General features: G+C 43.1%; 2 protein-coding genes across 10 annotated transcripts in view; one reads left to right on the top strand and one right to left on the bottom strand.

Moving 5' to 3' along the window:
- SEMA4F (ssemaphorin 4F) overlaps positions 1-6,911 on the bottom strand; it is a 57,575-nt gene extending 50,664 nt beyond the window's left edge. For 5 of the 7 annotated variants that reach the window (XR_008546283.2, XR_008546282.2, XR_010149356.1 and 2 more), the window contains exons 1-4: positions 6,533-6,911; positions 4,351-4,502; positions 3,404-3,463; positions 3,077-3,175 (exon numbers count right to left, since the gene is read on the bottom strand). Coding sequence is in view for 4 of the 7 variants with exons in the window: in XM_016948848.4 (XP_016804337.1) it covers positions 3,077-3,175; positions 3,404-3,463; positions 4,351-4,502; positions 6,533-6,677 (456 nt within the window). In the remaining 3 variants the exon portion in view is untranslated. The remainder of the gene's footprint in view (positions 1-3,076; positions 3,176-3,403; positions 3,464-4,350; positions 4,503-6,532) is intronic. The other 2 variants (XM_016948850.3, XM_016948847.3) reach the window with 1 other exon arrangement.
- Positions 6,912-12,276: 5,365 nt separating this feature from the next.
- The window catches only part of M1AP (meiosis 1 associated protein), a 93,637-nt gene continuing 81,546 nt past the window's right edge, over positions 12,277-24,367 (top strand). The window contains exons 1-2 of one of the 3 annotated variants that reach the window (XM_009442601.4): positions 12,277-12,480; positions 20,472-20,763. In XM_009442601.4, the coding sequence (XP_009440876.3) occupies positions 20,524-20,763 (240 nt within the window). In that variant the 5' untranslated portion in view covers positions 12,277-12,480; positions 20,472-20,523. 3 annotated transcript variants of the gene reach the window in all.

Genomic DNA, 24,367 nt, shown 5'->3' on the forward strand with positions numbered 1-24,367 from the left:
ATCCCTCCTATCTGTTATTTCTCCATTTCCTTCTTCTTTACATGTGTATCCTAAGAATCCACCCTTAGTAGCTTTCACATATACTTCAAAGATCTCATTCATTCTTTCCAGCCAGATATTCTATGCAAATCATTCCCCAAACTCTCCAAATCTGATATCTTCTAAACTCTAGCCCATATTTTTATTTCACTGCTGGACTTCCTCACAGAGATTTCCTATCTGCCCCTTAAAACTCAATATGTTGAAACTAGTTCTTTTTCAGTTTTCCCCAGCAGCATCATCATATCATCCAGGTTTCTAACCTTTGAAGAGGTGAGTCTCCTATTAACTAGATAGGTTATGATTATTGCATGGTCAAAATGACATTTAACTCGGGTCTGAAAGAGACATGACCACTCCACTATGTTATCTATCTGAATGTTGAGATTCTTCATTGTATCGTCGTTGTGTTAGTCAGCAGCATAGTCTCTGAGAATCAGCTGTGGTAAAGCAAAGTCCCTGAAGCTGAAAGCCGGAGCTGGACAGGAAGGCTCTCTCTGAGCTATGGGTTGGAACTGGTCCTTTGGCCTTGGCCAAGAGGAGTTTAAGGCATAGGAAGGACCTTTCCCAGGTGGCTAAGAAAAAAAGCAAAGAAAAGAAAGATGGTTCCTAGTACATGAAACACATCAAATGCCACAAGAAATTGAAGACAGATAAGGTCTTCTGGGCTGCAGGCTAGACTAGAGGGACAGGATAGTGGAACAGAGCCAGAGACAAACACAGGTTTAAATTTTGGTTCTGCCTCTGCTAGCTAGTCAGTCTTAGAGACAATACTTAATTTCTCTGAACTTCAGTTTCATTACTTGTAAAATGGAAATAATACCTAAATATCATGATGTGGTGATAAGAATTAAACTTAATCCTTAATGTAAAGTACCTAATACCAAGTCTTCATCAGAGCAGACACTCAACTGAATGGTTGTCATTGTTGTTGTTTGTTGTTGTTGTTGTTAGAAGTCTAACATTTTTCTCTGTTAACTGCTAGAGGTCCCTCAACAAAACAAATTACGATATTTTCCTCCAATGTCCAATGAGCTATCACTGAAGGACAGCACTCCAGAGTGGGAGCCCTTAGATCCAATGCTGGAATTTCCTTTTTGTAAGAACCTTCATTTCTCCACAATCAACTTTGATCAAGTTGCTATATCTGGAACAAAGCTCTCAGATAATTGTTTATATACAGTCTCAAAGTCATCAGTCTAGGACATGAGAGGTTCAGCAGTGAGGATAAAGGAAGAACTTGGTCAAGCAGACTGGGGCTGCTGGGTAGTAGGATAAGACAGGTTAAGGCAGAAGAGAACTTTCAAAATGTCTACAGAGCAGACAGGATGTGGCTCAAAGGGTTACCAGAGTTGACCTCTTGCGGCTAGTCTCTATATTCTCCTTCAAACAAGCCTTGACCAAAGGATGGGCCCTCATTTCATAAGCCTGCTAGACAGGAGGGTTCAGGAAAAGAGCTGAATTCTTGGGAGCTCAGGACACAGACCCCTGGCTTCACTCTTCATTGCTGATGTTCCTCAAGAAGAGATAGGCATCCAAGTCACACCAATCCTGACAGGTATGTCCAGAAAGAACATTTTCTGTCTAGATACCTTATGTAACAACCACTAGAATCCCACCTCAGAGAAACAAGGAAGAATTAAAGGCCCTAGGAGACTAACTTAGAACAATGACACTGTCTATAAGCCATGGCTCTGGGATTCATACCCATGGGATCCCCAAGCCTGGCAGAATGGAAAAGGACAAATATGGCAATGGCAGTACCATTGCTACCTTATAAACTTAAGGAGAACTGTAGGGAAATTGGACCTCAATGTTACCTGAGGGAATACAGAGATTTTCACCAACACCCTGAACTGGGAACCTTTCCAGAATGAGGGAGCTATCCAGATGCTGGTAGGGAGCCTGTATCACCTGCATTATGAAAAGGACTTAACATAAGTCCAACCCACCCCAAGGCAGCCCAGGGGGACTAACTGAAGCAATCATGCATATGATTATGATTAGCATCCTAAGCCAGAGATATGAGGGTGGTATGTAACAAAGAGGGGTTTAGAGATACACACTGACTTGATCCAGGTGGCAGGGATTACTGAGGACTGCAGAAGAGTCAAGACAAGATCTACAGTTAAGGATGAGGTCAAAAAAGGGAGCAGTTATACTCCCTCCTATTGCTCTACAGAGCAGAAAGGGAAGCCACTGGATATAAAGGATATGTGAGGCTTCTGACTCACCCCAGGGGCTTGTCACAAATGTGAGCTGCCAAAAGACCAGTGCTGACTACTGTGTAACAGATGGGAAAAGCTGAGAATTCAGAAACAGTCATCAGTCCCAGAGATTATGACTAGCCTAGATGTGATTAGGATACACATGTCCCAAGCCTGCCTGTGTTTGAGGTTGGTGATGTCCAGGCCTTCAGCAGCAATAAACAGGATCTATAAGAAAACATGATTGACAGAGTGCCCGCCCTGAAGGCAAGATCCAGAATATGGGGCCAGCAGATATTACATTAGTGGAAGTGACATCAGAAGCCATGAGAGGAGAGAGTCACAGCCCATATACAATGAGGTTGGCAGTGGAAGTAGGAGAAGGTGGTAAGAGACAGTCACATGCTATGAAAGGAAGAAACAGGCAATGGGCTGTACTAATTAAGAAATGGACACAGGCTGCCTAGACAAAGCATACACAGGGCAAGGGAAACATAAGTTTCTGGTTTCTGAAGTCTCTCCCTGGATTTGTTGTTTCCCCAGCCCAACCAGCGTCCCTAACTTCCTTAACTATCCCACTATGTCTCTCTTCACACTTTGTATATCTTACCCTCTCCAGACAACCTCCCTTTCCCTCCCTCAGTGGCTTACACATACCCTCATCCCATGAGGACAGCCCCTACACCCAATGCTTATCATGCACAATGGTTGCCTTGACCATGCCCCCATCATGGTCGCTCACAGAAAACCCTTCCCATCCTCCCACCACCACCCCAAGTAACTCACACTGGTGCAGGCACCCTCTCCCTCTCCTCCCACCCGTCACTCACAATAACCCCGCACTTCGGATCAAAAGCGAAGGTGCCACAAGTGAGGAGGTGAGAGGCATTGGCAATGGCGAGAATCTGGACAAAATTGTGACATTCGTCCTGGGGGTCAGAGACGGTTAGAAAGAATCAGAAGCAGCAGGTACGAGGAAGGGTAAGGTAATGTCAGGACAGTTAGATGCAGCTTTGGGATCAGAGATGATGGGTGATAGCATGGTGTTAGAGTCTCTGCCTGGGCCCATTGGGATGGAAGCATTACAGGGGACTGAGAGTCAGGGCTGGGCCAAGGTCTCAACTGACACTCAAGACAGGGCTCAGATTTACACCTACCTCTTTCTTGCCTTTCTTCCTACAGTTCTGTCTGTGAGCCTCAGGAACCATCCAGTCAATCTGAGAAAGGAGAAGTGATCATTTCACCCAGATTCCCCTAACATCAAACTCCCTCGATGTTAGAGGAGATTAAACTGTTCTATAACCTCCATCAATTTGGGAACTTCAAAAGTCCCCCCTAGAGCATTGTTTTTCAAATGGAGGTCCCCACCCATTAATGAGTAATAAAATCAATTCTGAAATCATGACCAACATTATTTTTAATGAAATAGAATATATCAAAATGTATCACATATAAGAGGTAGATATTGTTTCAAGAAAGGTTTCTTTCAGTACATAATTGTGTACTGGGCCACAATACACAGTATACACTGAGCATCCCTTATCTGAAATGCTTGTTATCAAAAGTGTTTTACATTTCAGATTTTTTCAGGTTTGGGGATATTCGCAGAATACATACTGGTTGAGCATCCCTAATTTGAAAATCCAAAATCCAAAATGCTCCAATGAGCATTTCCTTTGAGTGCCATGTTGGCACACAAAAAGTTTCAGATTTTGGAGTATTTTGAATTTTGGATTTTTAGATTAGGGATGCTCAAACTGTATAGTTCTAATAATGGTCAAAAAAAAGTTTGAAAGCTATTTCCCTAGAGTATTGTAATTTTAATGATCTCTCTACCCATTGTCACCTGAAACCTGGTCACTGTGGTCTCCTCCCCATCATCATGAACCTCCTTCATATCCTCCCCAGTCACCCTGACCCACCATACTCTTAGCTAAGAAAACAAAATGGATGATCTCCCCCCATGTCTCCCAACTCACCCCCTCCTACTACCCCTGCTGTTACATCTTTAGTTATTATGAAATCCCCCCCACACACACTCATAAAATCATAGATTTAATCACATGCTACAGGGTCAGGGGTCCTTCCCTCTTTTGTCTCTCACCCTGCGGGGTCTCTCCCCTGAGAAGGGCAGGGATAAAGCGAAGATGGTGTCCCGGGCGCCAACATAAAGTGTGTGGGAGGCAGGATCCACAAGGAGAACAGAGTAATTGTATGTGTGAGGGACTGCGAACCGGGTGAGACAGGAGTCAGCCTCTGGCAGGAAGAGAGGAAAGTGATGTCAGCCATCGCTTCCTAAGGGTCAAGTCCACAAGAGCAAAACCAAAGGGGCCAATTTTTGTTTTCTTCCAAGTACCATTTATTAAGCAGCCATGGGGGAGAAAGAGAGCCTTGACAAGTGAACCAGAGATAGATGAGGCCAGAATATTTAGCACACAATCCAGTGGGTAAGTATGCTTTTTCTATAAAAATAGAGCACTAGCTGGACACGGTTGCTCACTCCTGTAATCCCAGCACTTTGGGAGGCTGAGGTGGGTGGATCACTTGAGGTCAGGAGTTTGAGACCAGCCTGGCCAACATGGTGAAATCCCGTCTCTACTAAAAATACAAAAAATTAGCCAGGCAAGGTGGCGAGCACCTGTAATCCCAGCTATTTGGGAGGCTGAGGCAGGAGAATTGCTTGAACCCAGGAGGCAGAGGTTGCAGTGAGCCAAGATCATACCACTGCACACCAGCCTGGGTGACAGAGCAAGACTCCGCTTCAAAAAAAAAAAAATCTAAACCTCATATCAGCATTCAAAATTCGTATCTATTTAAAGATTGGAATAAGTTGGCATGAATTTACCTTCCTAGCTCAACCTCTGGTTCTGGGGACCCTACCCTTGCACCAATACAGCTCTGCTCTACCTGCTTCCTCTGCTCAGTACCCTCAAGACGGCAGAATGGACACCAACCCATTCATTCCTAGATGTACTGATGTGAGTCCCGCCCACTCCATCCTCCCACACCCATACTTACCTCTGTGCCCACTCTCTCATGCTTAGTATAAGCCCTGGATCACCTAACTTCCCCTCACATCCTCAACTCTGCTTCACCTTGCTTGCCATCTAGACATCTCTGGATGCCTGGACATCAACCCAGCCTGGCAATCTCAACTTACTTTGTGGCTATTGCTCGGGTGCAAACTGAAATCCCAGGCTCTGGCCACAACTTCGCCTTCTGGAATCACAGCATTCCTATATGGCACTAGTCTGAATTTAAACTCTAAACTACTATTAACCAGTCCAGAGTTGTTGCCAACAGGTTGTACTCTTGGCTTCACTGGTTCTGTCTGCCCAAGGTGCTAATAACACTCAATGCCCACTGAGAAGACAACAAGGTCCATGGCCATGCTCATACCCACCTCAGCAGAGTCTAAAATGTGAATCGCCCCAATGATCACTTTTAACCTTGTGACGTCTCCTAGCTTCTTCCACATCTTTTCAAAGGATCATATCCCCCTCCTCTATTTTTCCTTCTGAAGACTTGAAAAATCATTTAAGCAGAACTTTACATCAACACATTGAATGGTTTACCAATATTCAATGTAGGGAATGGGCAGAGGCAGCGAGGAACACTGAGCAAGTTAGGAGAGTTAACGTGGATCCAATAATGGGAGAATGGGAGCTGCTGTCAGAGATGTCAGGGGAGCGGGAAGAGGGTTAGGAAGATTAGGGCTGTCAGAAGGGCCAAGAGGCTCGGATGATGTATAGAACTGATAGGGAAATGAATTGGAGAAGATGGAAATGCTGACCTGGGGATCGGAATGGAAAGCTGGAGTAGAATGAAAGACTGATGGGTCTGAAAGCAGAGTGGGCGTCAAGCTGGAATGATGGACCCAGGTGTATGTGCGGGGAAACAGGGGACTAAGGGAGACGGAACTTCGAAATGAACGACCTCGGGCAGCCCCCACCCGAGCTCTGGGCCTCAGTGTCCGAGTCTGCACGGTGAGGACTGGACGCTCCTGCGGCTCTGGGAATAGGGCCCGCTGGGGCAGCCTGGGCGTGTCGTGGGAGCCGAGGCGCGAGGCCCGGGCTGGGGATGAGGGGCTGGGGGGCGCGGGAGGGATGCAGAAAGGATGCGGTGAAGTGCGAGGGTCTCGCCCCGGTCCCGGCGGGGTGTGGGCGGCGTGGAACGCCATACACCAGGCTGGGAGGCCCGGGTCCGGCCGAGCGGTCTGAGGAGCAGGTGGGTGTGGGTGTGGGTGTGGGCGCAAAGGGCTGAGGGCGTGGGCGCCCGCGCCTTACCAGAGATGGGAAGCGAGGTTCTGGGCACCGAGCGGGGGACGCGGCCGGATACCGGGCCGCTCAGCACCGCCAGCAGCAGTAGCGGGAAGGGCGAGGCTGTAAGCTGCCCGGGACCCGGGAGGGGCCGCGCAGCAGAGGCCGGCATCTTTGGCTCCGCCTGGCCGCGGGTGCGGCGCAAGCTACGGCCTCTACTCAGGGCCCCTTGGCTACTGGCCTCGGCCCCACTCGGGTCCTCTCGGCTCGGTCCGGCTCAGCCTGAGGCTGAGGGATGAAACACCGCCCGGCTCCGCCCCCTCAAAAAGGGGCCAATGGTCGGGCCTCCTTCTTCCTCCAGCCAATCGGGATTGACTGAAGGCGGGGCTGAGGGGAGGAGAGGCCTAACCCAGGCAGAGGCGGAGCTAGACCCAGGTGAAGGGGGGAGTTCTGCCTCGGAAGTGCGCTGGGACTGCCACTCAGGGACCTCGAGTGGCGAGTTTGCTCCGGCCACTCCAAAAACTCAAACGCCCATAGCTGTACTAATAAGGAAAACTTACTAATAAGAGGACGTGGATACACGCACCAAGTTTCTCAAAATTAATATTTTGCAAGCATTTAAGGACGGCTGCCTATGTGCTGGGCAGGCACAGTGTAACGCGCACACACACACACACACACACACACACACACGATTATACAGAAAATACTAAAAATCACGGCCCTTGCCCTAGGGAGTTCACACTGTAATGGGGCTTCCAAATGTAAACAAATAACTGCAAATAGGTAATTGCAATACGAAGCAATGCACGTTTGCTATAATAACGTGCAATAAGTGTGCAGAAGGGCCAGGTTTTGCCAGAGGAAATCAGGAAGGCCTCACAGAAGAGGTGACATTTGAACTGAGTCTTCTAGGGTTGGTAGGCCTTTGAGGGCGAGGAACAAAGACTGCCTATGGGCATATCCACTTGGATATCCTACAAACAAGGCAAGCATAGGTCCTGAGGATAACTCACTATCTCCTCCATCCCAACCCTAGCTCCTTCTTCAAGCACTTAGTCTGCACTTAGTAGGTAGTCTTTGCTTTCTCCTCTTTCACCCCCATTGTATTAGTTATTTAGGCTGCAAAACAAATGTAACAAATTAACCTCAGAATTTGGTGGCTTAAAACAAACAAACAAAAGACATGGTCCCTGAATTCAAATTGCTTAGCCTAGAGGGAAAATCAGACATTTGGAATAAATTTTTATTATCTCTCACAGTCTCTCTGCGTCAGAAATTTAGGAGTAGTTTAGCTAGGTGGTCTGGCTTCCAGTCTCTCACAAGATTACAGTCCAGATATCAAACAGGGCAGCAGTCCACTGAAGGCTTGCCTGGGGCTGGAGGATCCACTTCCAAGATGGCGGACTTCCATGCCTGCCAAATTGGTAGTGGCTGTTGGCAGTAAGTGAAGGTTGTTCTCCACATGAATTTCTCCATGGGTCTGCTTGAATGTCTTCACAAAATGGGGTGACTTCCTCAGAGCAAGTGATCCAAAAGAACAAGGCAAAAGAGCAAATGATATATTTGTGACCTAGCCTCAGAAGTAACACACAATCTCTCGGCCATATTCTACTTGTCACACAGGCCAGCCCTGATGCACTGTGGAAGGGGACTTCACCAGGTGGTACAGGGATTTCACTGGGAATACAAGGATTTCAGCCTCCTTTCTTGGAGACTAGCTACCACGCCCATATGTAAGAAATCACTATGTCCTTATAAATCTGACTAAAAAGTAACTTAAATCCATCCTTTTCTTTCCATTATCATCATAGTTCAGGACATCATCATCATTCACCTGGACTGTGTGATAATTTCATTTAAAAAACAAAAACCTTGCCTCCAATCCCTCCCCTTCCAGACTGCCATCAGGATAATCTTTCTAAAGTGCAAGTACTAGTTCTAGTTTATTCTTTCAACAGTTATTAAGGGCCTACTATGTGCCAGGCATTTTACTAAGTACTAGAGATAAGATTAAGACATGGTCCGTTGGCTGGGCATGGTGGCTCATGCCTGTAATCCTAGCACTTTGGGAGGCTGAGGCAGGAGGATCACTTGAAGACAAGTTCGAGACCAGCCAGGTCAACATAGCAAGACCCTGTTTCTGCAAAATAATAATAATAGCAAGGCCTGGTGGCACACACCTGTAGTCCCAGCTACTTGGGAGACTGAAGCAGGAGGATCACTTGAGCCCAGGAGTTCAAGGCTGCAGGGAGCTATGATCACACTACTGCACTCTAGCCTGCCAAAAAAAAAAAAAAAAAAAAAAAAGCCATGGTCCTTGAATTCAAATTGCTTAGCCTAGAGGGAAAATCAGGCATTTGGGATCAGTATTTCTAATCTTCTCTCTGAAATCTTCTTTCTAAAACCAACCTCAACACAATGGAACCCCTGCCCCCATCTGAGTTTCTTCCTCTAGCCCACTATATGCCTTTCCTAAGCTGCTTCTCAGCAGTCTAGTCTAGGCCTTAGTCCCTTCTCTGAACATGACTTATTGGTTGTCTTTTGATTTTTTAAATATTTTTTCAATTTTTTTCACAAAACATACAATAAGAGGTTCTTATTGTGCAACCTAATCGCACTTAAGTAAGTACATGCATTCATGTACCCAATGTACATATTAGTGAGTTAAATTTTTAACAAAGTCATACTTACATTATATTTACCTTTACTTCAGGAGCTAAATTCTCATTTTTTTCCCTATCATGTTGCATTTTATTCTATTCCATTTTTTTAAACACTGGTTGCAGCCCGCTAAATTGATTTCACTATTCATTAATGAGTTGAGATCCCCACTTTGAGAAAAAGAAATCACTGTTCTATGTAGTCTCATTCATACTAATTTAGTTAATAATGATTTTCTAAATCTACATTTCCAGGCCATATCTTTCTCTTCAGCTTGTGACACACACATCCAAGTGCCTAGTGGACATTTCCACACAGTGTAACCACAGGCACCTTGATTTCAATATGTCCAAAACTGAACTATCGTCCCCATCCTCATAGCATCCTGGTAATTGTGTGGATGCTAAAACCAATGTTCCCCATCTCTATACATAGCACTACTGTCTTTCCAGCTGTCTAAGCCAGAGACTTTGCATTTGTTTATTCAATAAGTATTCATTGAATGCCTACTATGTTCTAGGCCCTGTCATTTTGGATTCCTCCTAATCAATCAAATCAATCATAAAGGCCTGTTAATTTTAACTCCTAAATATTTCCTCCCACATCTCTGCATCCCCTCTGCCAATACCCTAATTCAAACAACTATCTTCTCTTGCCTGGGCTCCTTCCTACTCTTGTCTTGTCCCTATGCCCCGCTGCCACCACCCCAATTTCAGCCCCCAATCCATTCCTTTTAAGGCAGGGAAGGCAGGGAGAACGTTCTCTCCAGTACACAAATCAGATCATGTCACTCTTCTGCTTAAATACTTCAGTTTATCTCCCCATTCCAGCCCACCCCGCTTTTGCTATGAGATAAGATCCGAAATCTTTAATATAGTCCACAGATCGTATATGTTCTGGCCCTTTGCCTATCTCTCCTGCTTCATCTTTGACACTCCTCTTCCACATACTATACTCCATACTGGAGTATAGTTCAGCAAGACTGTTGGGGAATCATCAAGCCAATGTTGCCCATTAGAGGAGTGCTGTGTGAGAAGTGCAGTGTTTCCCAGGAATGGGTCTGCCTTAGTATCTCCACCACATTCAGTCAGTGGCTGGGAAGATGGCCTCCATGCAAATGTGGCAGTAGATTTCTTTTTTCTTTTTCTTTTTTTTTTTTGAGACGGAGTTTTTGCTCTTGTTGCCCAGGCTGTAGTGCAGTGGTGCAATCTTGGCTCACCGCAACCTCCGCCTCCCGGGTTCAAGTGTTTCTCCTGCCTCAGCCTTCCGAGTAGCTGGGATTACAGGCATGCACCACCATGCCCGGCTAATTTTGTATTTTTAGTAGAGATGGGGTTTCTCCATGTTGGTCAGGCTGGTCTCGAACTCCCGACCTCAGGTGATCCACCCGCCTCGGCCTCCCAAAGTGCTGGGATTACAGGCGTGAACCACTGCACCCAGTCGTGGCAGTAGATTTCTAAGGCAGCAGCTGATGCCCTTGGTCAGTTACACTCCCTGTAGTTTAAAGTCTGCAAGGTGCTTTCTCATGACCATTATAGTTTGTCACCCTCAGAAAACAATTCTTATGTCATAGTCCCCATTTCTGGTACAGTTCTTTGCATATTTTTAATAAATGCTATAGAGGGTACAGAAAGAAATTAATAGTAGGTAGGAGCAATGGGTGGTATGGTTTGGAGTGAGGCTAGTGCTCAAGTTTGAATGTGTCCCCCAAAGTTCATTTGCTGGAAACTTAGTACCCAATGGAATAGTGTTCAGAGGTGGGGCCTAACAAGAGGTGATTAGGCCATAAGGGCTCTGCCCCCATAAATGAATTAATGTCATTATCTTGGAAATGAGTTAGTTATTGAGAGAGTGTGTTTGTTGTAAAAGTGAGTTCAGCTCCCTGTTGCTGTCTTGCTCTTTTGTACCCCTTGCCCTTCTGCCTTCTGCCATGGGATGACACAGAAAAAATGCCCTCACTAGATGTGGGATTCTCAACCTTGGAATTCCTACCCTCCAGAATTTAAGAATACATTTCCTTTATTTACAAGTTACTTGTTCTGTGGTATTCTGGTATAGCAACACAAAGGGGAGTAAGACAGTTAATGCTGGGGTTGAGCCTAGTAAGGTAGGTGGGGTCAGTTATAATGGACCCTCTAACCGAAAAGGAAACATAAGCCGTTTTTAAGACAAAGAATGATATGATCAAAATATTTTTACAAGGACAATTCTAACATCAGTGGAAACGATAATCTGGAGATTAGAGACAGAAAGGCTAATTTGGACTATATGGGGGGAAAGAGCTGTTGAGAAGCCACCCTTTAAACTGAAACACAGGAACTCTACTGAATTTCAGATTATAGTGTTTAAAAAAGGACATAGGTTAAATAGTTCTGTTCTTACCTGAGGAACAGTTGATAGGAGCAAAATGGTTTAGTGGGACTAGAATACAAGCAGGCAACTCTTTTCCTGTTGAAACATCTAACCTATCCTGTGCCACTCATTGAAATATTGCCCCACCCCACCTCCAACCTGCATCTAAACAATGAACTGAGAAAATAACAATAATAATAATAAAGAAAACAAGGAAAACTGCTTGTACATTTCTAGCTTGGAACTAGCATTATCTTTCCCTCTCCTGTGGACTAATTCAGAGAATTCCTTTTTAACCAGAGTTGAAGACCCAGACCAACCAACTGTTAAGGACCAGGACGCTCCTACCCCATGTGGAGTTCGTCAAAGGGACTATGGGAATCAACCTCAAGTAAGCGAGAATGAGTATGAAGAGAGCGACAGACCCTCTTGGAATACAGGAGTTTGAAAAGACTTAAAAGAACTTTCTGAAGGCAGCTATAACTTCCATGAGGGCAGTGACCATTGTCTGTACATCCACTGTACTCCAATCCTAGCACAATGCGTGGCACATAATGTGCCCACCACAGATGTTTAGTAAACAAAATAGCGACTGGCTGAAGGAAATTATGTGGAAGGGAAAAGTTAAAACCAAGAAAACGGTCGGTGGGGGAGCTACTGGCATGTTTCATGGGAAGGGGTAGAAAAAGAAAAATGTCAGGTTTAGCACAGCATTTCCAACAAATAGACAAAATTCTACCTAAGGGACAAAGAAGGACTGTTCTCAGGGTATCTAGGGACTTGGAGACCGTTTTCCTGAAGCGCCACCTGAAGCGCACCCTGAGGCAGCCAGGCCCCGCCTTGCCCGCAGTGAGCCTCCCGCCCAGCCGCGCCGGCCTGAGGGGGGCGCCTCCGAACGCGCGGGCGCACGCTGAGAGCCGGGAGGACCAGGTGAGGGGGCCTCCGTCTTCCGAAGACAGGTACGGTTCTCCACGCCTCGGGGAGGGAGGGCAGCCCGAGAGCAGCCGGCACCACTTCGCAGGCTGGGCGTGGGCCGAGCTCGGGCCCGTCCTCAGGCAGGTGTTGGTTGCGCTGGCCGTGGCGGGTGCCGGCGCAAGACTGACGCCAAGAGAGAGGCTCCCAAATCGCTGTCGGAGTTATCCCTCCGCATACTGTTCTGGGCGGCCAGACCTGCGCGGAGTCTGGGCCCGGAGCTTCCTCCGCGGGGCCCCCAGGCCCGAGGGCCGGGCTGCTGATCCGCCAGGCACGGTAGGCGCCATGCCGAGGGACCACGGAGGCTTCAGAGAGCCACGAGAATTTTTTTTTCTTCTGGTTTTGCTTTGTTTTTGAGACGGAGTTTCACTCTTGTTGCCCAAGCTGGAGTGCAATGGCGTGATCTCGGCTCACTGCAACCTCCGCCTCCCGGGTTCAAGTGATTCTCTGCCTCAGCTTCTCGAGTAAGCTGGAATTACAGGCTCCCGCCACCACGCCTGGCTAATTTTTTTATATTTTTAGTAGAGACGTGGTTTCCCTATGTTGGCCAGGCTGGTCTCGAACTCCTGACCTCGTGATCCGCCCGCCTCGGCCTCCTAAAGTGCTAGGATTACAGGCGTGAGCCACCGCGCCCGGCCACGAGAATGTTTTCATTTCGTTTAAAGTGAACCCATGAAGTCAAAGAAAGTGTTTTGATTTTTTTCTCACATCAGGAGGGGGAAATGAGATTTTTAGGGCCTACAAAATCCATTAACTTCTTTTAATCTTTTTTTAATGGAGGAAGGGGTCCACGAAGACGAAAGTGGTTTAGGGCCCACGAAATCTTTAATAGGGCCCTGCCAGAGGGAGAACCATTGAATCGTTTATCACGCGACAAAGTGAATGAGGGCTTGTAAAGGGGCCCTAACCTAGAAAGCTCAGCACGGAACAGAACATCCGCAGAGGCAGACACAGCGAGAAGCCCATCTGTGAGAGGTGGATCTCCCGGGGTGCGGGCAGGGGAGGGCCTAGTGTGAGGATGGAGAGTTGGGCAGAAGGCACAAGCAGAACTTCAGGGCCAGGGTAAAGATATTGGATTCTGTTTCCAGTGGTGTAATTGGAAGTCCTTGGAGGGTTTTTAGTTTGGGCATAACTTGGTGGTTTGGAGTGGTTCAAGGCCCAGTTCCAGTTTTAACCAGTTTGCAGGGAGAATTCTTTAAGCGAGTGTTCTTGGCAAAAGTGGAGAGTATAGGGTCAAAATAAGGTCAGAGCCTGTTTAGTACTATGCCCAGACACATCAGATGGATGAATTGATGATGTTTGAGGATGTAAGGAAGAGAGCTGCCTCTTACCTCATTTAAAATACAGTCTTCCAATTGCATATTAGTGTGGGATTGAAAAATGACTGCAAGCTGAAACCATTCAAAGAGATCTTAAACACCAATGGGAAAAATTACAGTTGTTCTATAACCTTGAAAAATTGTCAAAACACTAAAACTTTCTTACTAACTGTATAGGGAAATGTAAAACAGTAAAACTAATTCATACACTAACTTAAAACATTAGAAACATTGAGAGCTAAAGTGTTTTATTTGTTGAAAAAAAACTTACCAAGAGTAGTTTGAACGGTACTTGTTTGCTTCTCATGGTAAAACTTATGAGAGAGCAAACATTTTTTGTGTGTCTTGGCAAACTGTCATACTTCTTTCTAAGTTTGGGTTAGTTTCCTACATTTTATCCTTTGCACCTTCAATTTTGTAAAATATCTCTGAAAGTTTCTTTAATAATGAAGCTTTTTGCCAGTGGCCCTTTCTATAGGATGTCTTCATCCTTTTCATCACAATGACTTTCCTCAAGTATGTTGATAAGTTTGCCTTCACTAAATTCCTCTGGCTGCTTCTCTAGAGTCTATCAGGTGGAGGCAGTGTCAACACTCTCGTAGTCAGCTGTTTCTCCTTTAACTCCACTTATGTTAGATTCAGATTTCACTCTTGGCATTATCATTTTTTATTTCTTTGCTGTTCCTTTTATTGGCTAGTTTCCTCTTTCAATTTTTGTTTTTATAAAACATCACATGGGCTTATCACTAGGAGACAAGGAGGCGACACAACTACACACTTCTGTCTGTGCTTTAACTGACTAATGGATCTGCAGTGACCGGTCACCAACAGACTTTGAAAGAAGTGATATAATTAATTACTGATCATGATGCACTGATCACTATATTATATCAGTACGCTATTATCAGTATACTATACTATTGATACTGATAACTAGTAATTCGTGAACTAAAGAGCTAGATACTACTTTATGTAATTACAGTTAATATTCCATGGTAACTGAAATTTGAACTGTGTTGTTGGAAGACTAGTGTTAATTAACTAAACTGTAGTAACTGAAATCTATATACTTGAACCATGCAAAATGAGGACTGCCTCTACTTTATTTTTTTATTTTTATTTTTTTCAAGGGTGAGCTGGTGATGTTAAACAGCAACTTTTATTGAAGCAGCAGTGTACAGCAGCAGCAGAGGTACTGCAACTGTGGAGCAGGGCTACCCCATAGGCAGTGTGCCCAGAATAGCAGCTCAGAGGTAGTTCAGCAGTCATAGTTATACCCAGTTTTAATTACATGCAAATTAAGGGGGAGTTGATGCAGAAATTTCTAGGAAAAGCATGGTAACTTCCAGGTCATAGAGTTGTTGCTATAGAAAGGGATGGTAACTTCTGAGTATTGCCATGGCAATGGTAAACTGACAGGGCACACTGGTGGCATGTCTTATGGAAAGCTGCTTCCACCCTCGCCCTGTTTAAGCTAGTCCTCAATTTGGTCTGGTGTCCAAGCCCTTCCTGCAGAGTTGAGTCCTGCCTCCTACCTCACTATCAAAACTAAATTCATACGTGCCTTATGGCCCAGCAATACTGTGTCCAGAATTGGTGGGTTCTTGGTCTTGCTGACTTCAAGAATGAAGCCGCGGACCCTGGCGGTGTTACAGTTCTTAAAGATGGTGTGTCCGGAGTTTGTTCCTTCTGATGTTCGGATGTGTCTGGAGTTTCTTCCTTCTGGTGGATTCATGGTCTTGCTGGCTTCAGGAGTGAAGCTGCAGACCTTTGCGGTGAGTGTTACAGCTCTTAAGGCGGCGTGTGTGGAGTTGTTCGTTCCTCCCGGTGGGTTTGTGGTCTCCCTGGCCTCAGGAGCGAAGCTGCAGACCTTCACGGTGAGTATTACAGCTCATAAAGGCAGTGCGGACCCAAAAAGTGAGCAGCAGCAAGATTTATTGCAAAGAGTGAAAGAACAAAGCTTCCACAGTGTGGAAGGGGACCTGAGCAGGTTGTCCTGCCTCTACTTTAAAATGGCGTTTGCAGATGTGAGAGATGGAGATGGATAATTAAATTTAATTATACATTAAATAAGGCCTCTGACTACCTGTTTGTGTGAATTTCTCTGTGTCAGCTTCAAGTTCAGCATTCCATGTAGAAATTGGCCCCATGTACTTAAAGTACAGTTTAAAAATACGTTATGTGCTTTCTTGGTAAATACATTAGTAATTGATTTGGATTTCTGGTTCAAGATGACTTTCAACAGATTAGCATATTCATTCATTTATTTTTCTAGCTGTATCCAGCACGTAATTGGAACTCGATTTTTAAAAATGTTGAGTGAACAAATGCTGACTTCCACTATCCAAAAAGGGAAGTTTGAAGAGAATAACTTCACTGATTCATTTGGGGAAATACATCTATCTATGTTTTTTTTTTTTTTTTTTTTTTTTGAGACGGGGTCTCGCGCTGTCACCCAGGCTGGAGTGCAATGGCGCGATCTTGGCTTACTGCAACCTCCGCCTCCCGGGTTCCAGCGATTCTCCTGCCTCAGTCTCCTGAGTAGCTGGGATTACAAGCGCGCGCTACCACTCCCGGCTAATTTTTGTATTTTTAGTAGAGATGGGGTTTTACCATGTTGGTCAGGCTGGTCTCAAACTCCTGACCTTGAGATCCACCCGCCTCAGCCTCTCAAAGTGCTCGGATTACAGGCGTGAGCCACCGCGCCCGGCCCATCTATGTATTCTTAGATCATTTTTAAAGATTCTAAATTCCAAAGTGTTTCTGAAAATTATCATAATTATCTTTCTATTGTCACAGGGGAAATCAAATAAGCTTTAATTTTCCCTACATTCTTTAGCTAAAAACAATTATATAGAATGATTTTAGTTCTCAGAGGTGGGGACATATTTTTTAGCTATCTTTTTTATCATATTTCTTTTGTTTTCTTTTGATTGTCCTAATGTTCTTCTTGAAATATTTTTATTATTAAATATAACATATATACAGAAAATGTCATAAAACATGAATGTATAGTTTAATAGTAGAAACTGAATACCCAATATCCACAATAAAGATCAAGAAATAGAACATTAGGCTGGAAGTGGTGGCTCATCCCTGTAATCCCAGTACTTTGGGAGGCCAAGGTGGGAGGATTGCTTGAGCCCAGGAGTTTGAGACCAGCCTGGGCAACATGGCAAAACCCTGTCTCTACCAAAAAAATACACAAATTAGAGAGGCATTGTGGTGCATGCCTGTAGTGCCAGGTACTTAGGAGGCTGAGGTGGGAGGATCACTTGAGCCTGGGAGGTGGAGGTTGCAGTGAGCTGAGATTGGGCCACTGCTGCACTCCAGCCTGGGTGATGGAGCGAGACCCTGTCTCAAAAAAAAAAAAAAAAAAAAAGAACATTACCAACACCCCAGGACCCCCTTCTTTTGTCTCTTCTCATCATAATGCCTTCATTCTTTCCTAGGGAAAATCACTACCCTCATTTTTGTGATAATCAATTCTTTGCTTTTCTTTATAGTTTTATCACTGTGTATGCACCTCTAAACAATATAACTACTTTTGCTTATTTTTAAAATGTAGATGAAATCATGCTACATGTGTATGTATTCTTTGTGTCTTGCTGCTTTTACTCAATATTATGTTTCTTAGAATCATCCATGTTGCCACATGGAACTGCAGTTCATTCATCTTCATTGCTGTATGTAGAAATATACTATGATTTATCCATTTTAATGTAGATTGACATTTGTGTTTTTTTTCAGTTTTGGGTAATTGTGAACAAGATTGTTATTAATAGTCTTTTGGCTGCTATGATCTGACTTTTTTTTCATGTATCCTGTTATATATGATTATTTAAAGATTATATGATTAAGAACAAAAAAAATCCAAAAAGTTCTATAGATAAATTATTATAATTAGTAAGAGGGTGCAGCAAGGTTGTTAAAGTCAATATACAAAAATTAATTATAGCTGGGCACAGTGGTTCATGCCTGTAATCCCAGCATTTTGTGTGGCAGAGTCGGTTGGATTGGTTGAGCTCAGAAGTTCAAGACCAACCTGGGCAACATAGCAAGACCCCATCTCTATAAAAGATTGTTTTAATTAACTATATTTCTATACATAAGCAACAAACTAAAAATGAAATTTAAAAAGATGAGAAAGGGAAACTTTGTCATCGATAGTTCTTTGAAATGTAAATTAATATTTAAAAATTAACAGATCCCTAAGACTAAAATTTGACAAAAGACAAGGAGATCTTTTGGGAAAAATTACAAAGCTGTAGATTATTTTAGATTTTCTATATACACAATCATTGGCACACAATGACAGTTTTCTTTCTTCCATTGCAATGCCTTTTATTTATTTGTCTTACCTCATTACTACCTTCACTATAATGCTGAATAGTAGTGATGATAGCATGCTCCTTGTCTTACATGGAAAGCTTTCAACATATCACCATGAAGAATGATGTTTGCTCTCTCTTTTTGTAAATATATTTTGTCAGATTATTCCTATCATCTATTCTTACTCAGTCTTTATCATGCACAAATGCTGGGTTTTAAACAGAGGCTTTTTTGCATCTATTGGGATGATCATATCATTTTTCTCATTTACTTTTTTAATGTGACGAATTACGTGATTGATATTCTAATGTTATATCAACCTTATGTTCTTGGGATAAACTCAACTTGGTCATGCTGTGTTTTTTTTTTTTTTTTGTATATTATTAGTTTCAATTTCTCTATATTTTATTTAGAATTTTTACAAGTTTATGGGTGAGATTATCCTATAATTTTTTTCTTATTACACCTTTATCTGGTTTCACTTTCAAAGGTCGTGCTAACCTCATAAAATTAATTGAGGAGGCCAGGTGCCGTGGCTCACGCCTGTAATCCCAGCACTTTGGGAGGCCGAGGCGGGCAGAAGTTCGAGACCAGCATGACCAACATGGAGAAACCCTGTCTCTACTAAAAATACAAAATTAGCCAGGCATGGTGGCACATGCCTGTAATCCCAGCTACTCAGGAGGCTGAGGCAGGAGAATCGCTTGAACCTGGGAGGCGGAGGTTGCAGCGAGCCAAGATCATGCCATTGCACTCCAGCCTGGGCAACAAGAGTGAAACTCCATCTAAAAAAAAAAAAATTAGTTGAGGAGTGTATCCTGTTATATATGTTCTTCTGTTCTTAAAATAATTTGTTTAAGATTGAAATTCTTGGCTGGGCGCAGTGGCTCACACCTGTAATCCCAGCACTTCAGGAGGCCGAGGCAGGTGGATCACTTGAGCCCAGGAGTTTGAGACCATCTTGGGCAACATGGCAAGACCCCATCTCTACAAAAAAAAAAAAAAAAAAAGATTGAAATTCTTGGTCTTTGCATGTTTGATGGAGCTCATCAGTGAAATCATCTGACCCTCTTACTTGTGGGAAGATATTTGATTACCAATTACATTTCCTTAATGATTATAGACTATTTAGGTTTCTAAAATTTCTTTAGTATTGGTTAGATACATTTTTCTAGGAATTTGTCCACTTTATCAAACTTATTAGCATAAAGCTATTCATTATGTCCTCCTATAACCCTTTTCACGTTTGAGCATTTGTGATGATGTCCCTTTCTCATTCCTTATATTGGTTCTTTGTTCTCATTTGTTCTCACTTCCTAATCTGAGTCCTGGGGATAAGTATAAGTAGCCAGTAGAGAAAGAAGGCAGGAGTATTGGAGGCAGAGAAGCAGCATGAGCAAGTGCACTAAAGTGAATATATTTGGTATTGTTTCCATGAAAATCTTGAGGCAAAGAACAATTTCTAATGAGGCTAACAATTAAGTAATGACAGGTCTTAAAGACAGTTTAAATTTTACCTTATAAGAGATTCAGACAACCAAAGAATTTTAACCAAGGAGAAATGTAGTCATATTTTCATTTTTAAGAATTATTCGTTAGGTACTAAACACACATATGCTAGGCATTGATGAATAATATCAACAAGACAGGTTCTCTACCCTTGGGAAGCTTACAATATAGTGGGAGAGGCAGTCATAGAAACAAATTGTAATAGAGTGCAATAAATGCCAATAAAGAAACAAAGTTTATGAGGGCAGATAGCTTACTTTGAGACAGAAGCTTGAGTTTTTTGGTGTAACTTTTGATTAGTTCCACTCAGCATCTCTAAGCATTCTCAGGCTTACATTATAGGCAAACATCTAGATCTCTTGGGAGCTGTTAAAATAGGATGGCCTGGGCCAGGTACGGTGGCTCACGCCTGTAATTCCAGCACTTTGGGAGGCCAAGGCAGGCGGATCGTGAGGTCAAGAGATCAAGACCATCCTGGCCAACATGGTGAAACCCCATCTCTAAAAATACAAAAATTAGCTGGGCGTGGTGGTACGCACCTGTAGTCCTAGCTACTCAGGAAGCTGAAGCAGGAGAATCGCTTGAACCTGGGAGACGGAGGTTGCAGTGAGCCAAGATCGCACCACTGCGCTCCAGCCTGGTGACAGACCGAGACTCTGTCTCAAAAAAAAAAAAAAAAAAATAGGATGGCCTGGACAAACTTTAGTACCCAATCTGACTCCTTTCTGGATTTGTTTCCCTCGACTTGTATTTTATATTTCAACAGAGCACACATAATTCAGTTTGAAAACCAGTGGTTTCTCTTTCCTTCCCTATAGGTGTAAAGAATATCCAGCTGGTGGCTACAGTTCCCCCTCTGGTTTTGCTGCCATGCATCCTGGGCGAACTACTGGTAAAGGGCCCTCCACTCACACTCAGATTGACCAGCAACCTCCACGGCTTCTCATTGTGCACATTGCTCTACCGTCCTGGGCTGACATCTGCACCAACCTCTGTGAGGCTCTGCAGAACTTCTTCTCTCTAGCCTGCAGCTTGATGGGCCCCAGCCGCATGTCCCTGTTCAGTTTATACATGGTACAAGATCAGCATGAGTGCATCCTCCCTTTTGTGGTAAGTATATCTATATTTATTCATTTTACCCTGAAAGCAAATACAGTGGTAAGGTTTCTGGAATAGAGATCACAGTTATTAATACTTACAACAATAACCGCACTACTTCTCCACACACAGTAGCCCCCGAGTAACACCATGAGAGCCAGAGGGCATCCTGCATATATAGGGGTGTGTACTGTTGAAGAGAAAATCCAAAATTATTAATCTGGGAGTATAAATAGGCTACAAGCTCCACTCCAGAGAGAGGGAGAGAAACCTTGGCATTGACAGATGTTTGAAATGTAAACAACTGACTCCTTTTATGCCCTTTGAAATGTAAACACACAAGGAGGGAAGCCTCTAAATCTCTTCTGAGGTCTCTGACTATTCAATCGTCTTTTAACTTCCAAGACTTGCCCTTTAACCCAGGTACCAGTTTTCTTTGCTCAGAAAGCCCTAACTATGCAAAAACATGAAAATATTTTTTCTACATTCCACATAGACTCAGGTGAAACTGCCCCCTAGGGTTATGGAAGGCAATGGCTGGGCCAGGGGCAGTGTCTTTACAAAGCTCCTTCATACATAAACAATTATCTATGCTCCTCCTCAAAATTTCAATCTTCCCTTTCTCCCTTGTATAAAATTCAGAATCATAGTGAAGAGAAAGACTTCCAGAGGTTCTATGCATCTCCTTCCTTGAGGTAGCCTTGCTGCTAATATACGTTATCAAATGGATATAAGTCTTATTTAAGATTTCCAAAAGAGGAAATTTCATAAATCCATTGCTGAATTATGAATGTAATATATGACTGAAATCTATTTTTTTATTAATGCCTTAGTTTCCCTCATTGGAAGTGGAAAGATAACATCTCTGTTGATACTATAAAGAATGAAAATAATATATATTACTTCATGCTTCTTGAGTTAGAACATACCCTGGTTGCTTTGACAGAACCTTAGGCTTATAACAACTCATGGTTTATTTCTTGACAAAAGTCACACAGGGAAAGTTTTGAGTATAAATGCTCCAGTGCTAAGTATGGGGATTTTGTCTGTGCATTGTTACTTAGGCTGGGTTGGGGATGGGAAAAGGATAAAATTATTTAAGAAATTCAACTGATCCTTTCTACAGTTTGAGCAGAATTTGGTACCTCTATTCATTGTTTATTGCTGTGTAACAAATTATCCCAAAATGTAGTGGTCTAAATTAATAAACATCATCTCATAGTTACTATGAGTTAGGAATTCATAAGTGGCTTAGGTAGATCAGGCTTGGGGTCCCTCATAAGGTTGTAGCCAAGATGTCAGTCATCTGAAAGCTTGATTGAGGCTGGAGGATCCAGTTGCAAGATGGCGTATTCACTTAGCTGTTGGCAGAAATTCTTATTTCCTGACCACTTGGATCTCTCCAAAGGGCTGCTTGAATGTCCTTAATTTGTGGCAGTGGGCTTCTCCCAGAACAACTGATCCAAAAGAGAGAGAGAGCAATGAAGAAGCCAAAATACCTTTTATGTCTTAGTCTCAAAAGTAACATGTTGTCACTTCCTCCACATTCTGTTCATTGGAAGCAAGTCACTGTTCCACCCTAGATAGAATAACAGCAAGCTGATTTACCCTCTTGCCTCAAACAATAAAAAAAAAACTGGATAAAACCTATGAAAAACACTTTTCAAAACACTGGACATCACGCAGCAAAGAACAAAGCCCCCTGGGAGATAGGAAGTCAATGAGGTGAGACTTAGAATTGTTCCAGCTTGCAGATCACCTGAGGTCAGTAGTTCAAGACCAGCCTGGCCAACATGGTAAAACCCCGCCTCTACAAAAATACAAAAATTATCCAGGCATGATGGTGGCTGCCTGTAATCCCAGCTACTCGGGAGGCTGAGGCGGGAGAATCACTTGAACCCTGGAGGCGGAGGTTGTAGTGAGCCGAGGTCGCGCCACTGCACTCCAGCCTGGGTGACAGAGCAAGACTCCGTCTCAAAAAAAAAAAAAAGAATTGTCCCAGCTTACTGCCTTGAGAAAGTTTCTAAGCTACAATGCAGAGAGGGAGAACCTAGGGGCGGGTGCCAGTGGTTTCCTTGAGTCAAGGAGATGGATCTGGGACTTCAGAGAGACCAAGGTATTAATAGCTAGAGGAGAAGGAGCTACATACAGAACTCTATAAAGACCTGAAGAGGGTTCCCCTTGAGTATTCAGCAGAGTACTGATCAGTACATGCACATGAGGAAACTACCCAAGGCCAAAGAAAAGCCACCCTAAAGGACTAGAGACAGTGGTACCTGATACTCACAACTGGAATAGTACCTGTTCATATCAGCCAAGCTGGAAATCCTCATAATTCATGATACATTGGATAGAGGACTCACAAAGATCTTGCCTCAGTAGTAGGGCATAAAATAGCCCAAGACTTAGTACTGCTCAAGACTACCTAACATAAACACAAGATCCTAAGTGTCAAACTGTTTCCAGGTAACTTAACTATCCCAGAACAAAGCTCAAGAATATTTATAGAAATACAAAACTATCTAGCACCCATCAAGGTAAAATTCATACTGTCTGACATTCAATCAAAACTTAAATAGGTGTGCAAAGAAGCAGGAAATTATGACTCATTATGAAGAAATTATTAATTAAAACTGACCCAGAAGTGACATAAATGTTAGAATTAGCAGATGAGGACATTAAGACAATTGTTATAATCGGGTTCCATGTGTTCAAAAAGCTAAGTGGAGATATAGAAGATATTTTAAAAGTTCCAAATCAAACTTTTAGAGAGGAAAACTACAATTTCTGGCATGGAAAATACACTAGATGGAATTATTGGCAGATTAGACATTACAAAAGAAAAGATTAGTGAGCATGAAGACATAGGAATAGAAACTATCCAACATGAAACACAGAAAGAAAATAATCATTTTTTTAAATGGATAGAACATAATTGAGCTCTGGGGCAACTTCAAGCCATCTGATATATGTGTAATTAAAGTCTCCAAAGGAGAGGAACAGGGGATAGAAAAAATACTTTTAAAAAATGGCCAAAATTTTTCTAATTTTGATAAATACTCCAAATCCACAAATTTAAGAAATCAATGAATGCCATGCACAAGAAACATGAAGAAAACTACATTAAGGCACATTATATAAAAACTATTGTTAAAGATGAAATCTTGAGGCTGGGCATGGTGACTCACACCTATAATCTTAGCACTTTGGGAGTCTGAGGCAGGAGGATCACTTGAGCCCAGGAGCTTGAGATATATGTAGAGGAAATACCTAAGACAATTATATTATAAACAAAGCAGGGGAAAGTGATATAAAGGGAGGTAAGTTTTCTACACTTCATTTGAACTGGTAAAATGTTGACACCACTTGACTCTGATAAGTTTCTATGTACAATGTGATAATTAGAGCCACCACTAAAAAACCTATACAAAGAAATACACTCAGAAACACCATGGATAAATCAAAATAGAGTATTTTTAAAATATTCAAATAGCCCATTGGAAGGTATGTAAAAGAAAACAAAGAAACTAAAAACAGAGGGAACAAGCAGAAAACAACAAATAAATTGGCAGGCTAACATATCAATAGTTATATTAAATGTGAGTGACCTAAAAAC

The sequence above is a fragment of the Pan troglodytes genome, chromosome 12, assembly GCF_028858775.2.
Source record: "Pan troglodytes isolate AG18354 chromosome 12, NHGRI_mPanTro3-v2.0_pri, whole genome shotgun sequence".
In the NCBI taxonomy this organism is placed as follows: Eukaryota; Metazoa; Chordata; class Mammalia; order Primates; family Hominidae; genus Pan; species Pan troglodytes.